We start from the raw sequence: 14,748 nt of genomic DNA, 5'->3' as shown, positions 1-14,748 counted from the left end.
CTGAGCCACAGCTCTTGTTCTGGCTGGTTGTCATGGTGAGGTGGTGGGGACCTGGGGTACTACTACTCACTCTGGCTCCAGGAAGACCGGGCTCTCCTGTGCGGCCGGGGTCACCAGTGCCTCCCTTAGGCCCACCCACGCCGGGAACACCACGGTCACCAGGGGCTCCCTGTTAAGGAAGAGTGGAGAGAAAGAGAGGTATTAGTGTTTTATGCATTTATCACTCAAGCTTAAACGACATTGTTTATAAACTGTGACTGGCCATTGTATTAATCACAGCTGCTACAACAGGATACCAGCAGTACAATATTACAGGTTTGGTTGTTTTGAAACTACTCAGCCGTCTACAACATCTTACAGTTAGGGACTCATTAAGTAGACTTGTGATTTTGCAACTACTTCTGTCCATTCCTGGATATCAGTTGAGATGGGGCATTGAGAACTGTAAAAGTGTCAAGACCAACCTTAGAACCTGCAAGACCATCCTGACCTGGGAAACCACGGTTACCGGGAGCTCCCTAGAAACAAGGACAGAGAGAAGAGGGAATATTTAATTGATGAGGAATAGGATATGGGAAGAACTGATATGACCCAATGACTCAGAAGGAAAAAAATCTGTGGTGAGATCTGTGATGGTTCAAATCCTTACTCTCTCGCCAGGAGGTCCAAGTGGTCCAGCAGCACCGGGCTCTCCTCTTGCTCCTCTCTTGCCCTCCTCGCCAGCGGGGCCAGGGGCGCCATGGGGACCTATAGGGCCCTACAGGGGGTGACCAAGAAGATAGCAGATTCATTTCAAACATACTTCCAGGTCCATCTCAGTAGAATGAAAAAGTGCAGATTTGATATGAATGATATGTGTTACATCAAAACAGAACTCACAAGCTCTCCCTTGGGACCAGCCTCTCCTTTGAAGCCAGGAATACCGGGGTCTCCCTACAACATAAACAGGTGCAAAGTCAAAAACATCTGAAATAGGAGCAATGTTATTCACAGCACATTATCTGTCATGACCCCACCTCCCTGTACACCCTCCAATACTAACCAATGTAAACCAACCTACAGCACCACCAACATATAATTGGTGTGTCCAGGTTTTGGGGTGAATATAGGGGACTTACAGACTGTCCCTTGGGTCCAAGAGGTCCTGTTGCTCCCTGAGGTCCGGGGGGGCCACGGGGTCCGGGGAAACCAGGTGCACCAGCAATTCCAGAAGCGCCCTACAGAAAGAGAGAGATAAAGTAATTGAATATTACTGACTGAGCAGCAGACTGATAATGAACTAAGAGCAGTGTTTATTTCATGCTGAGTATATAAAGAGTGTAGAGGGTACATTCTAAACCCATATAGTGTAAGAATATGCTTACAGCAGATCCTTTAGCTCCAGGGATACCATCAGTACCAGGGTTGCCCTAAAGGAGCAGAGGAGCAGAGACAAGGTGAAGAGATGAAAATAATGTATCAGTTAATTGATGAGAGATGATCAGTGTGAGATAATGCACTTCAGACTCTATCAAAGATTGCCTGGATGTTACGTACAGAGGCACCAGCGGGTCCAGGAGATCCGGGTGTACCAGCCTCTCCACGGGGTCCCTGTGCGCCCTCAGTTCCACGTGCACCAGTGGGGCCAGCTTCTCCCTGTAGGATGGAGGAGATTCAGAGGACCATTAGGACTGCTCTGTTATTCAAACTGTACTCAGTGATGAAGTCAAATGGTATGGTGTGTCCTTGAGGTAGAGTGACTCTGAGAATCTCATCTCATTGCAGCTTATCATTATTGATCATCTTATTAGAGCTGTTCACGAATGTTGTAGTGAAATGAAGTGTTTCACCTGATGATTGGGAATTCATCAGACACATCGTTTGTCACATCAATAGGCTTCCATTGGGTTCAATAAGGTTATGACTGACATGATGCATGATACAAACATAATGGCAATTAGTACAAACCTTGGCTCCTGGGGATCCAGGGAAACCGGGTGCTCCAGCAGGCCCAACAGGCCCCTGTAGGGATGAGAGGTCAGTTAACTAACATACTAATTCCTGATTTTGCTATTATTGCACAAAAATACAACATTGAAGAAACAGTCAAACAATTCTAAATCTATTCAAACGTTTTTGAAAATGTGTACAATTGTGATTGTGCTGTAATACATGAAGTGCATAATTGATTTCTGCATTGCATTGATGGTATCTTGTACAGCAGTGGTTCCCAACCTTTTTCGGCTACTGTACCACCAACTGAATTTAGCTTTGCCCAGAGTACCCCTGAAGTACCTCCTCATGCATTTTACCAGTAAGCCTACGTTCTCATGAGTCTTCTCAAGTATCCCCTGTGGATAGGTCAACTACCCCCAGGGGCCCTAGTCCCACTAGTTTGAAACCACTTTTGTACAATAATAATGAAAGCTATATGTCTTTGAGACAGTGAGGAAGCAACACGAAGAGTGCAATACGTACGGGAGGACCAGCAGGGCCAGGCAAGCCATCATTACCTCGGGCACCCTGAGGAGAGAGCAGACATGGGAGACATTATGATGGTACAGTACTCTGGGTGTTTATCGATGGACACATTTACACCATTGAGCAGGTTTACCTAAACATAATTGTAATTTTGACTAATTGATTTGCTACAAAGCACATATTGAGTAGGTCTTCATCAGGTGTCCACATTAACCAAAGAGAAAGTCCTAAAAACTGGGCTGGGATTGTCTCGTAGGCTAGTGTACAGAATATCACTGGGTCTGGTTAGGATTGTCTGGTAGGCTAGTGTACAGAATATCACTGGGTCTGGTTAGGATTGTCTGGTAGGCTAGTGTACAGAATATCACTGGGTTTGGTTAGGATTGTCTGGTAGGCTAGTGTACAGAATATCACTGGGTCTGGTTAGGATTGTCTGGTAGGCTAGTGTACAGAATATCACTGGGTCTGGTTAGGATTGTCTGGTAGGCTAGTGTACAGAATATCACTGGGTCTGGTTAGGATTGTCTGGTAGGCTAGTGTACAGAATATCACTGGGTCTGGTTAGGATTGTCTGGTAGGCTAGTGTACAGAATATCACTGGGTCTGGTTAGGATTGATTGGGATTGGGGACATGAATCCTCAAAAATATTAGGCATATTATTCCGGGCTTTGGATCATTTGGTGTGTAATTACCTGAATTGTTGAGTTCATGTATTATTCAAGAGTGCATTTATATCAGAGAGAGTTAAAGGCACATGTCTGTGTTAACTCACAGCAGAGCCAGAAGGTCCGGGACGGCCTCTCTCGCCAGACAGACCACGTGGTCCCTACAGGAGACAGACACAAGATGAACACTTAACTTGGTCACGTTAAGCAAAATAGTAGATGATAAGGGCTTTTTACTCATATTATTATGGTAATGCACAGGTGTACTGCTCTCTTACCATTGGTCCAGACGCGCCGTTCTCTCCGGGAGCACCACCCTCACCCTATAGAGACGACACAGTCAGTCTGTCAGCCAATCAGACTGCTAATCAGACAGTCAGTCAGATAGGCAGACACAGGAATAGAAATGGAAAGATTTGATGAGTTGAAGATCTAGTTGGCAGTCTTACCTTGGCTCCAGCAGCACCGCCTTCTCCCTTAGCTCCATCCAGACCAGGGTGACCCTACACACACACAGACATACATAGAGAGACACTTAATCTACATCCGTCTCATTGGACTGATCAATTAACACTAATTAGCTCATCTATTGTTAATCATGTTGAACGTGTAACATCATGACATCCTTTCTGATGGAGTTGTGATTCTAAATGAAGCATGATGAAACACCCCACCCTGTGTCCTTTGATTCCAGGAAGACCAGGAGTTCCGGGGAATCCACGGGCTCCCTGAAATAAAGAGATACATTAGATAATAAAGGATTCTGTGTGGGATTCATCTGTTAAAGGAACTTCTGTCTTAAGATATTGAATGTTTAATTGAATTGAATTAATCAGGAAATATTAAGATGTAACAAAGGCAATTGATGAATTAAACTAGAGAGCGATGATCCATGGCAATGTGCTCTAATGTTTTGGACATGGTTTTGTGTACTTTTTGGGACTATGTCTCTCTGTTTACCTGAGGTCCTGCAGGTCCACGCTCACCAGCCTTTCCAGGTTTGCCAGCCTCACCCTAGAAATAAAGAGAGGGAGTAATGACTGATTATGATTATAGGTATGATTATCAGGAGTGTATCAACTGAATAATATATGTCCAAGAGAACTTTTCACATTTTATATTTCAAGCAGATGAATTCAGCTCGGGGGGGGGGACACTGCAGATTGTGGACATAGAGCTGAAGATTATTTAAATTATAGATATTCAATGAGGGACAATGGTAGGCAAGTGTGGTGCTTTGTGGACTGCTTCGTGATACTGTGTCAAAGAGAATCATGCTTGTGGTTTTAAACAGTGGGGGGAAAACAAGATCCACTCTTCATGATGGAACAATGATGGGGCACTGGAGTATGGCCTGGTCCCAGATCTGTTTGTCCTTTTGCCGACTCCATTCTCATTGTCAAGTATGACAATATCATAAGAAGTTGGCAAGAGAGCAGAAACAGACTGCCACTCAGGCTACTGGAGTATGGCAAGTCAATAGGTGAATGATCATTTGGACAGGTGGTAAGAACTTTGTTAATGCGCTCTATGTACATAACACAATTGAAGTAACGCAGCATATTTAGAGCTCTATATGTGATAGTGAAGCCGTTTGTCCTCGTTGTCCTCAGTGTGAATATAACATGGTGTGTGCTTGTGCTCTACTTGACAGCAGAACTCAGACCTGAGCCATGGATCTGGTTTTGTTGATGAAGATGACAATACGTACATCACTTCCTGGTTTGCCAGAAGGTCCGGGTGGTCCGTGTGGTCCCAGTGGGCCCTGTTATAGGGAGAGAGAGGTGGTTGTTATTGTTTAGGCTGGAGGTTATACGCTTAATTGTTGTGACTAAGAACAAACGATAAGAAGCTACCTTCCCATAGTTAACTCAAATGAAACAACGCCATTCCACATTTACATAATAACTTTAGTGCCTTCAACCTTGTCTTCGAAGTCTCATTGCCAACTCTAATTAAACTGTTATGTAGCAGGCAGTTCTGTTAAAAAGGAAACCCTGTCTAGGTTTATCTGACATTCACAGCATGTAGAGGACTGTGGCATTTTCCTGTTAGTGGTTTGATTTGAATGAAGGGTAAGGATGTTGGTGACTTCACTTGAACTCTGTAGGGGATGGAGGTCCATGTGATCCTCACATAGGCAGACATTCCATCCACTTCTACAGGTCAGGGTTTATAGGTCAAACTGGGTTGCATAAGTTCTTTTTATAGAAACAAAATGCATAAAACAACTATCAGTGCTGAGGATGAGAATGTATTAATTATATTGCCCGTCTGAGTGGGTTTATTAGACACTCACTATAAACCCTAATTTCTCTGTTTCATGTGGTAAGTATGCAATCAAATAGTGTAAAATGGAAAACTACTCCCTAGATAGCTAATACTAGAATGTGCCGGTGTTGCTGCCAAGGGCTATGCGTTCTAATTCTATGTTGTTATCGTGACACCGAGATTTGCGGTGCACCCTGGGATAGTTTTGGATACTCACAGCTGGGCCTGGCTCTCCAGTCTCTCCGGGGTTACCTTGGAAACCTTGTGGGCCCTGGAATTGATTAGAAGGAACATTTAGTCAAAGACATCCTGATAGTCTGCATATTGCTATTGGCTTAGGTTGTCCACAATACAGATCCATACCGCATATTAAGATACAGATAAGCCATAAAATAATATCTTAACCATCCAATACTGAGGGCTAAAGGGTCAAGTACTATTCTACAGCACTAACACATCTAACACAATGTCAGTAGCTATTAGCTATTAAATTACAGTAGCAATTGCACAACATTCTCCTTCTGTTGTGGTTATTACTAAGGCTTAGAGAGGTGTCCGGCCCGCAGTAATGAAGGTGTGTATACTTACAGGGGCTCCAGAAGGGCCAGGGGGACCACGGGGACCCATAGGGCCCTACAGACGGAGAGGAAATACATCATATTTAGAACCATTTATAGCTCAAAACTGTTGGGATATTTGATAATTAGTCAAAACACTTTGAATTGTCAGGCAAGCCTTTGTAGCCAAATAGCATGGTCTATGTGTCTTATGATGTTGCACAATTAGTTAGTTCTCAGCCTGTGGTTGTATGGTGGTTTGAGAACAAAGAGGGAAAATAAATACAGTACATGTCAATGGATTGACGGATAGCATACAGTGGTTCATATTCACCACCAGGTGGCAGTGTGGCTTCAAGTCTGTAATACAGCATGCTACTACCACCCTACATTCACCATATACCTACCTATCTATTTAGCTTAAAACTATGATTTTAGGTGTTTCATTCATTCATTTTGAAGTATTTTTAACCCCTCTGGATTCTGTTAAGTTCATTTACAGTAACGTCTCCTGTCCCCTTACCATAGGTCCTTGCATCACTCCCATCTGTGCACCTCCAGCTTTCTCGTCGAATCCACCAGCCATCTGAGCAGCAAAGTTCTGCAGAAAGGTAAGGGGACATTGTTACTGAATTGACAGGGTCTACAGTAGATTCACTGCCCCCTGGTGTCTACCAAAGCTTTCACAGGCTGTATTTCTGCCTCGCCACTGCTCTGGCGCAACAAAAAAAATATGGTGGCACATTTACTTAGTAGTTGTCAGGAGGTATAATAATGGTGAGATTGACTGTGGTACAGTATCTTAGCAATGTGTCATCCATAGAGCAACACATAGAGCAACACATAGGCTTATAGCTTAGTCTCTTTCACACACAAACTGAGATTGACTGTGGTACAGTAGCTTAGCAATGTGTCATCCATCTTTCTTTCTCGATCCTTATTCTACTAACACATAGAGCAACACATAGGCTTATAGCTTAGTCTCTTTCACACACAAACTGAGATTGACTGTGGTACAGTAGCTTAGCAATGTATCATCCATCCATCTTTCTTTCTCGATCCTTATTCTATTAACACAGAGCAACACATAGGCTTATAGCTTAGTCTCTTTCACACACAAACTGAGATTGACTGTGGTACAGTAGCTTAGCAATGTATCATCCATCCATCTTTCTTTCTCGATCCTTATTCTACTAACACATAGAGCAACACATAGGCTTATAGCTTAGTCTCTTTCTCTCACACACACACACACACACACACACACACACACACACACACACACACACACACACACACACACACACACACACACACACACACACACACACACACACACACACACACACACACACACACACACACACACACACACACACACACACACTTCTGACCATTAGAGTATTCCCGATGCTCTACTGCTACAGTCTGTGTGGTGCAGAGTGCTTCTCTGCACCACACAGACAAAGACACAGAGTTTTGTGGTGGTGACGTCCTGCCCCACTGATCTACTGTCCTGTCATATGTCTCATGCCACTTACCCCGCCAAGGCCTGCAGGTCCATTAGGTCCGGGTGGGCCAGGGGGTCCGGGGTTCCCTGGGGTGCCAGGCTCGCCATCTCTGCCTCTGGGGCCAACATTTCCCTAGGGAAAATGACAGAGGGACAAACGCATTCAACAACGGGTTCAATACCTAAACATGTTCAGTATTATGACTGAATGTTATTCTGTTTGGAATCAATCAACAAATCAGTCAATCAACCAATCAACTGTAATGCATCAATTAACCTTTCAATTTGCTGCATTACTAGCCTGGCCAATGGTGAATAATTGCAGAGAACATATTGAGGTGCTTTAGGGATACATGCCACTATGTTGTTTGAATCTTATTGTATTATTTTAGTCATTATAGAGGAAAATCTTCTCCATATTGGGGAGGTTTTCCAAAATAATGCAGCATATATATCTTACTATCGTGGAGCTATATTCAAAGTCTCATACATAATAAACTATGCAGTGATCTCTCACAGCAATTACCGATGTTGAATGGTTAGCATTGATTTCAGTCTACACCACAGACGGATTCCTAAAAGTTACAGGGATTCTGTGTCTTACCTTATCACCCTTAGCTCCGGCTGATCCACGAGGTCCCTGCTCACCTGAGGGGCCCTGCGCAAACAAACATATTAGGATGACCAATAGTACTTCAAGAATATTGTGCTGGGGCAAGATGCAAATTTACAACTCATGAAAGATATTCTGCAAGGCAAAATACAACACAAATCATTTTTCATGGAATATATTTAAACAATCATCATTATAATTCATAAAACAAATGAGCAAATAAATATATGAGAGTATGTTTACCATAGGGCCTGCTGGTCCATTTGCTCCTACAACCTGGACAATGGAACATAAAGGATAGCTTGCTCAGATAAAAGTAGTCTTGTGAAAGGCTTGATGTCTTTGATACGGTGTTGGGCTGCACTGATTTGAATAGCTAAGCTGCTGGGAAAGAACATTCCAGGACACTGTGGCCATGGACAAACAGCACAAAATAGACTTCACCAGGAAGTCTGCTGACAGACAAGTTAGTTTAGCTGAAAACATCTTCTGCTTGTCAGGGTTCGTTTTCTAAGAATCCTTGCATACCAGTGAATAAAAGCGTTACTAAATGGATGTATGGTGATTGGTTTGGATCCGTTATTTCCGAGGAATGTAGGCATGGTAGCTAATCACTTATCAACTGGAGGCTTTGGCTTACTTGGAATCATATTATTCCCCAAAAGAAGAAGAACAATATGCAAATCGGTCATCCGTAACAGTCAATGGAATGTTGCCTGTCCATCCACAGTTCATCCAAGATGCTGAGGAGAGTCAACCCAGATACCGACTTGGATAGCTTTACTGTATGCATGTGAGTTTTAAGTGAGGCCATTGTAACATTGTCACATAGTCTTGAAAATCTTTATATGCAGTTGTTCGAGAATGCTTGGCGGTGGCATGCATGGGTACTCTAAACAGAACCCTCAGTGCCTTCACTTAGATTTGATGGACAAAATAACCTCCTGATGTCTTTCTGAGTAAACATGAGCTATCGTGCAGCCCAATAAGCTATCGTATGAATGAACGATACTGAGAAGAAATCAGAGCGTGAGATAATACAAATCAAGAGATCCCCCGTGTCAAGAATAGCAGCTAAATCATTTGACTAAACGGTAAAGCTTAGGGAGCATACTTACATCTGCAATCTCGCCGGGTTCCCCCTTCTGGCCCTAATAGAGTACATTAACAAGAAAGTCAGTGGTCATAATTTAAACTCTGTATTAAGACATACTCACATCATGTAAGTCTAAGTGTTGTTTAGTGTGTGGATGCAGTGTTTAGATGATCACTTAATATGATACAGTGTGAAATTTGATACATTGTCTAAAATAACACGTTGCTGATCCAACAACAGAAAATATCCTTCAATTGTGATTTGTCCAGAACAGCTTTCAGTATAGCCATCATATCATCGTTGCCCGTGGTCTCACCTTAGCACCAATAGCCACGTCTGATGTTGCAGATGGGTGGGATGAGGAAGAGAGAGAAAACAACATAAAAAAGGGTGAACCTGAGACTGCTTGATTGCTGTGTATAGGAGGCCAAACCTCCAGAGGTTGAAAACCCCTGATTAAAAGCCACACCTGTGGAAACCAATGGAAACCAAAGACAGTAGTCCAAACCCTAGACTCTGGAGAACCATCCAGAGTGTGTTGGAGGGTAAGCTGCAGTTCCATGTTGAGGGAGATGGTGCAGAAGCAAGCAAAGCCAGGGGATAGGACAGGTGTTTGGATCAAATCCTCAGTGTGTAGTGGATACCAAAACTGTTTGTCTCTATAGCGTATTTTGGAGCCTACAACTGAGAACATTGACACATCCTATGGAGTTCAAAGCATAAATGGCCTTAGGGAGGAAAGCATCCTGTTATGAAATGGCACACAACATGGTTATTATGACAGATTGATGATAAATAGCCTCAAGTACTTAGTCATTACAATTGAGTTTTTAAAGACCATTCTAAACCTTTCAAAATCCAGGAAAATTATTGTTTCAGAAAAGAAAGACATAACACACAGAAAATGACTGAGGTGTGAAAGCAGCTTTGGTTTAGATGAGCAAATATTTATTTTCTATGTTGAAAGTGAACATATCTTAGAATCTTGATAGGATAATATTGAGTATTATAATATTTTTGTCACGTTCTGACCTTTATTTCCTTTGTTTTGTCATTATTTAGTATGATCAGGGCGTGAATTGGGTGGGCAGTCTGTTTGTTTTTCTATGTTTTGGGGTATTTCTATGTTTCGGCCTAGTATGGTTCTCAATCAGAGGCAGGTGTCATTAGTTGTCTCTGATTGAGAATCATACTTAGGTAGCCTGGGTTTCACTGTGTGCTTGTGGGTGATTGTTCCCGTCTGTGTTACTTTGCACCAGTATTAGGCTGTTACGGTTTTCGTGTTACATTTATTGTTTTTGTATTTGATTCGTGTTTACTTTGTTTCATTAAACATGAATCTCAATAGCCACGCTGCATTTTGGTCTGACTCTCCTTCAAGTCAAGGGAACCGTGACAATTGTACTATCTTTGCATCTCTTCTCTTTGCTAATGTTATATATTGTGTGTTGAGCCTGGGAGGAGGTTCGGTCAAGTCTGGTAAAGTGAAGTCCAGTAATGACCCTCCCATGTGTGTCACTGGAAATAGGATCATATCCATACATAACAGGAGTAATATGTGACAGGTGTATAAAAAGATGATGCTATAGAAAATGTGTCTTCAGAAAAAGGGCAAAGCAGTCAAAATGGTATGTCTACACACTAGTGATGGAATAAATTATACTTCAGAACCCCAAAGTTGGTGGGACTATCATTTGTTGTCAATCATTGTCTTACTTCACCCAATAGGATCGCTTTGATGTGGTGGGAACGGAGCTTCCATTGGACAAAATGAGACGGTCATTGGCAGCTCAGGATAACAGCCTCCCATAGGTTCTGAGGCTTCTTAGCCACCTGACACTAAAATGAAAGCGAACTTAGAAGTGTCTCATTTTCATTATTGACCCTTGTTGTTTCTGGTGGAAAGCAGATTCCACGACTAAGGGATTAAACTCCTCATAAAGTGAACATCCATAGAGAGGGATATCCAGACGACGTTGCAGGTTTAGTCTCCAACCCAAAACAAGCAGGGAAAAAGGTAACACTTTTGAACAGGGAACATCACAGCTAACTACTTGTAAATACCTTTAGTATCGATTTATGAGCCACAAACTCTGTCCTGGCTCACATCTGCACACCAAAGTCATGTACAGTACAATAAGCTACTGGGGACATGTTAACCCCAGTTAACATTTTAACTGCAATTACTTCCCCATTCAAAAATGTTGGCATGTTAAGGGCGCAGTAATTTATTCATGAATGTGTGAATAAATAAATGACAACCAGTGGGGTGCTGGCGTCCGCAGGGCAGATGGGGTTGGATGATGATCTCCAGGTTGGATGATGGAGTTGGCACACTCTTATCTCCTCGCAGATGATCTCATCACACAACACTGACCCGCTGTCACACACACAGATACGACACGGCTCCGGCTTCCACACATCCTTATCATTATAACGATGGTCATCCTGGATGCAGGAGCCTGCCTTCTCTGTGGCCACCACCGGGGGGTGATACAGAGGACATGGGGCAGAGATGGGGTGGAGGGTGGTGGTTTGGCAAAGAGGGCACGACAGTGATCATAGTAGATAGGTGAGGGGAGGGAGCATGAGGGGATGGCTTGGGTAAAAAAAATGTCAGGATAGGTTAGAGGGCAAGCAGGATGGGCATTGCATGCATGTGATGGTGGAGGAGAGGGGTGGAGGTCACAGAGAGACAGGGGCGGAGGTGAGTGGTGGCAGTTGGGAGGAAGAGGGGGAGGGAGAGAGACAAGCTTAGCATGGGGCCTCATTTACACCCCATGCACAGCACACAGCATCACAGCATCACAACACACAGCATCACAAAACTCTCACTCACATGACTGCACACACAGCTTGGGAGAGTTATCAACCACATTAAAGACAGAAGCATATCAGCATAATTCATCAAAAACATATGACATCAATATATCCATCATATCCAGGTATTAGACCTAATAGACTCATCTCAAAACTCTTCAACATGGATTAGCAGCATGAGCAGACAGGATCTGTCAAGGCATTGGTCTGGGTGGGTGCTGATTCGGGACATTGATTTTACCTGGGGGCCTCAGTCTCACAAGCTCTAACCACCAGCCTGTGGTTTATTTTCATAAAACAGCACAGCTCAGGAAGCCTCACCCAGGTTTATTTATCCTGCACGCAAACTGCAAGATTTATTCATTTAGAAGGAAGCCAAAGCACCAGAAACATCCATTCAGATTACAGTAATCATATGCAGAAAGCAGCTTCAATGCAACCAACAAATAGTACATTTAGCAGTGCCATTTAAAAGCAGTAGTAGGTATTTCTCCCAGTGGAGTGAGTATATTTAACCTGTAGGCCTGCTGCACTCTCTGGTGACGAATGGACCTGCATGAATGAGTCCCTCACATTGGGAGACTGTGCCCAATGACAAGCTGCTGCCCTAAGTAAACAGGGAATCCTTCATAAATTCTCCATCTGGATCGCATAGCTGTGTCAAGCACCAGTTCAGACACATTGGAGAATTAAGAATGGGGAGCTTTCATGCATAGTGTCTCAGGTTTGGCCTGCTAAATATAACGAAATAGAACTATTTGTTTTTCTTGCATTAGTGTAAAAGTGGTTCTTATCACATACCTGCTACCAAACTATACTATATAACATGAGTAGTCCATTTAAGCTTTCCCCACATAAGTGTTGTTCCACAACTTTTCTTTGAGTTGTGGTGAGATATATCTGGACACAAGATCCCTAATTCATTACTAAAGGCTTAAACTACCACTACACTGAGCATGTGGCCACTACATTCTCTTATTCCGGGTACTAAATGGATGAAAAATTAAAGCCTATGTAGCACAGGTCCATGAATATGTTGATTATAAAGCAGCACATGATATATTACACATTGCGTGATGTAGCATAGCCCATCTCTCTAGCGACACACAGAGAGTATCCTGTTCCAAAGTTTGTTCATAAAGCATCTACTCCTCCCTCATTAAGTGACCAACTGCCATTCACTTCCTGATACCCTTTGAGCCTGCTCGTCTGGGGTCAAGATGTGTCTGACCCGGTCTCTTTAAATGATGAACTATTTAATCTACAGTATTTCAGCCACCACCCAGTAACTCAAGCTATTTCATTCGCTCAATTCTAACAAAGAGTCACCTAAAACAATATAACTATTCATTTGAAATCAGAGCTGATAATGTTGTTTTCTCAGGAGGGTAAATTGCCACTCTGAACAACAGTAAAAGTTCTCTAAATTGCCAAAAAAGCTACGGAACTGCCAAAGCATCTCAAGAGAGCCACTGTGTCTGTCTGATGCAAATAGATTAGTGCTGTTAAATACTGGCACGAGAGAGAGTGCTTGTGTAGCGACGGAATCCACAGTGAATATCCAGTAGTGAAACAAACACACACTTGTTCACCTGGTCCTCCATCCCACACAGATGTGCCTTGATAGCCTCATCTATGTTCCCCCCCCAAAAAAACTATTTCAATGCATAGGACCTGTATATCTGCAAACGCTTACAATGTAATTAACATGTTGCAATTAACTATGTCAATATCAAACCAGTATTAGGATATACTGTTCAATTCAATACCATTATCTAAATTGTAATTTCTTAATTTGACATCATAACAGTTCATATAAATCACATTTAATCTCTGAATTGTATCTGCAAGAATTGTAATTCATAATTGTGCAATTCCTCCAATGACTGACCGATACTTTTCTGAGTATGTGCCCTTCAATCAATGCCAATGTTGATATATCTTGTATATCATATCATGTTCGCAGCAGTTTTACATTCAACACTCAGCCTATTTATTTGGTAGGCGAGAATTGCGCAGAAACTGCACACTTTATATACAAAGGTAGTGCCACAGTCATACAGAAAGAAAAAGATTAGTTGATCAAATGTTATCATAAGAAGAATCCAAAAGAAAATTCAACAGAAAGATGCAACTTACGGTCATCCTCTTCCTGACATCTGACAATGGATAGTAAAACAACTTGGGATGCTACAAGTAGCAGAACAGTCCGTGAATCCACAAAGCTGAACATGTCTAAATATTAGACATGCAGGACCTTGGGTGAGGAAAAAGATGGGACAGAGCAGACGCAGCTCTCTTTCAGTGGTGTGTAATGTGTGTTCCCAGAGACTACAAGGGAACCATGCAGTCAACCTTCCAAAATCGAAGTGGAATCCAACGCGGGGCCCCAGCCGGCACTTTACACCCACCGCGTCAGAGCAAGAACCGTGGTTATGTCCACTGTGCCTTCTACGAATCTTCGTATATTCCAAAATACAAGTCCGACCCCCGACCCCCAGTGGAGCTGAAACTCGACCCACATCTCCCTCCCCTCCACTCCTTCAGCCTCTATTCTCTGAAGGGACCTCTCTCTCCCTTTCCTCTCATGACATGTGGAGATGAGTTAGGCTACCTATAAATCACACTTTTTGGTTCTCTTTCAACCCCCCCATTACAATAGTGTATGGCCACTCACCTGCCAAACTCATATAGATAGACAACTTCACAATATGGAGATTAGAATATTTGAGGTAGGCCTAGACCTATTAAGAAA

The 14,748-nt window shown here is 42.8% G+C and overlaps 1 protein-coding gene across 1 annotated transcript in view; it reads right to left on the bottom strand.

Moving 5' to 3' along the window:
• LOC124045717 (collagen alpha-1(II) chain-like) overlaps positions 1-14,415 on the bottom strand; it is a 29,360-nt gene extending 14,945 nt beyond the window's left edge. Inside the window, exons 1-24 of the mRNA XM_046365265.1 lie at positions 14,133-14,415; positions 9,490-9,509; positions 9,196-9,228; positions 8,321-8,353; positions 8,069-8,122; positions 7,496-7,597; positions 6,478-6,555; positions 5,986-6,030; positions 5,615-5,668; positions 4,838-4,891; positions 4,087-4,140; positions 3,801-3,854; positions 3,576-3,629; positions 3,405-3,449; positions 3,234-3,287; positions 2,458-2,502; positions 1,948-2,001; positions 1,537-1,635; positions 1,365-1,409; positions 1,119-1,217; positions 880-933; positions 650-757; positions 465-518; positions 71-169 (exon numbers count right to left, since the gene is read on the bottom strand). Coding sequence (XP_046221221.1) covers positions 71-169; positions 465-518; positions 650-757; positions 880-933; positions 1,119-1,217; positions 1,365-1,409; positions 1,537-1,635; positions 1,948-2,001; positions 2,458-2,502; positions 3,234-3,287; positions 3,405-3,449; positions 3,576-3,629; positions 3,801-3,854; positions 4,087-4,140; positions 4,838-4,891; positions 5,615-5,668; positions 5,986-6,030; positions 6,478-6,555; positions 7,496-7,597; positions 8,069-8,122; positions 8,321-8,353; positions 9,196-9,228; positions 9,490-9,509; positions 14,133-14,226 — 1,485 coding nt within the window. The 5' untranslated portion in view covers positions 14,227-14,415. The remainder of the gene's footprint in view (positions 1-70; positions 170-464; positions 519-649; positions 758-879; positions 934-1,118; positions 1,218-1,364; positions 1,410-1,536; positions 1,636-1,947; positions 2,002-2,457; positions 2,503-3,233; positions 3,288-3,404; positions 3,450-3,575; positions 3,630-3,800; positions 3,855-4,086; positions 4,141-4,837; positions 4,892-5,614; positions 5,669-5,985; positions 6,031-6,477; positions 6,556-7,495; positions 7,598-8,068; positions 8,123-8,320; positions 8,354-9,195; positions 9,229-9,489; positions 9,510-14,132) is intronic.
• Positions 14,416-14,748: the final 333 nt, after the last annotated feature.

Source organism: Oncorhynchus gorbuscha, linkage group LG10 (genome assembly GCF_021184085.1).
Source record: "Oncorhynchus gorbuscha isolate QuinsamMale2020 ecotype Even-year linkage group LG10, OgorEven_v1.0, whole genome shotgun sequence".
Lineage (NCBI taxonomy): Eukaryota > Metazoa > Chordata > Actinopteri > Salmoniformes > Salmonidae > Oncorhynchus > Oncorhynchus gorbuscha.
Note: the sequence above shows the minus strand (reverse complement) of the source record. Positions and strands in the feature narration are given on the sequence as shown.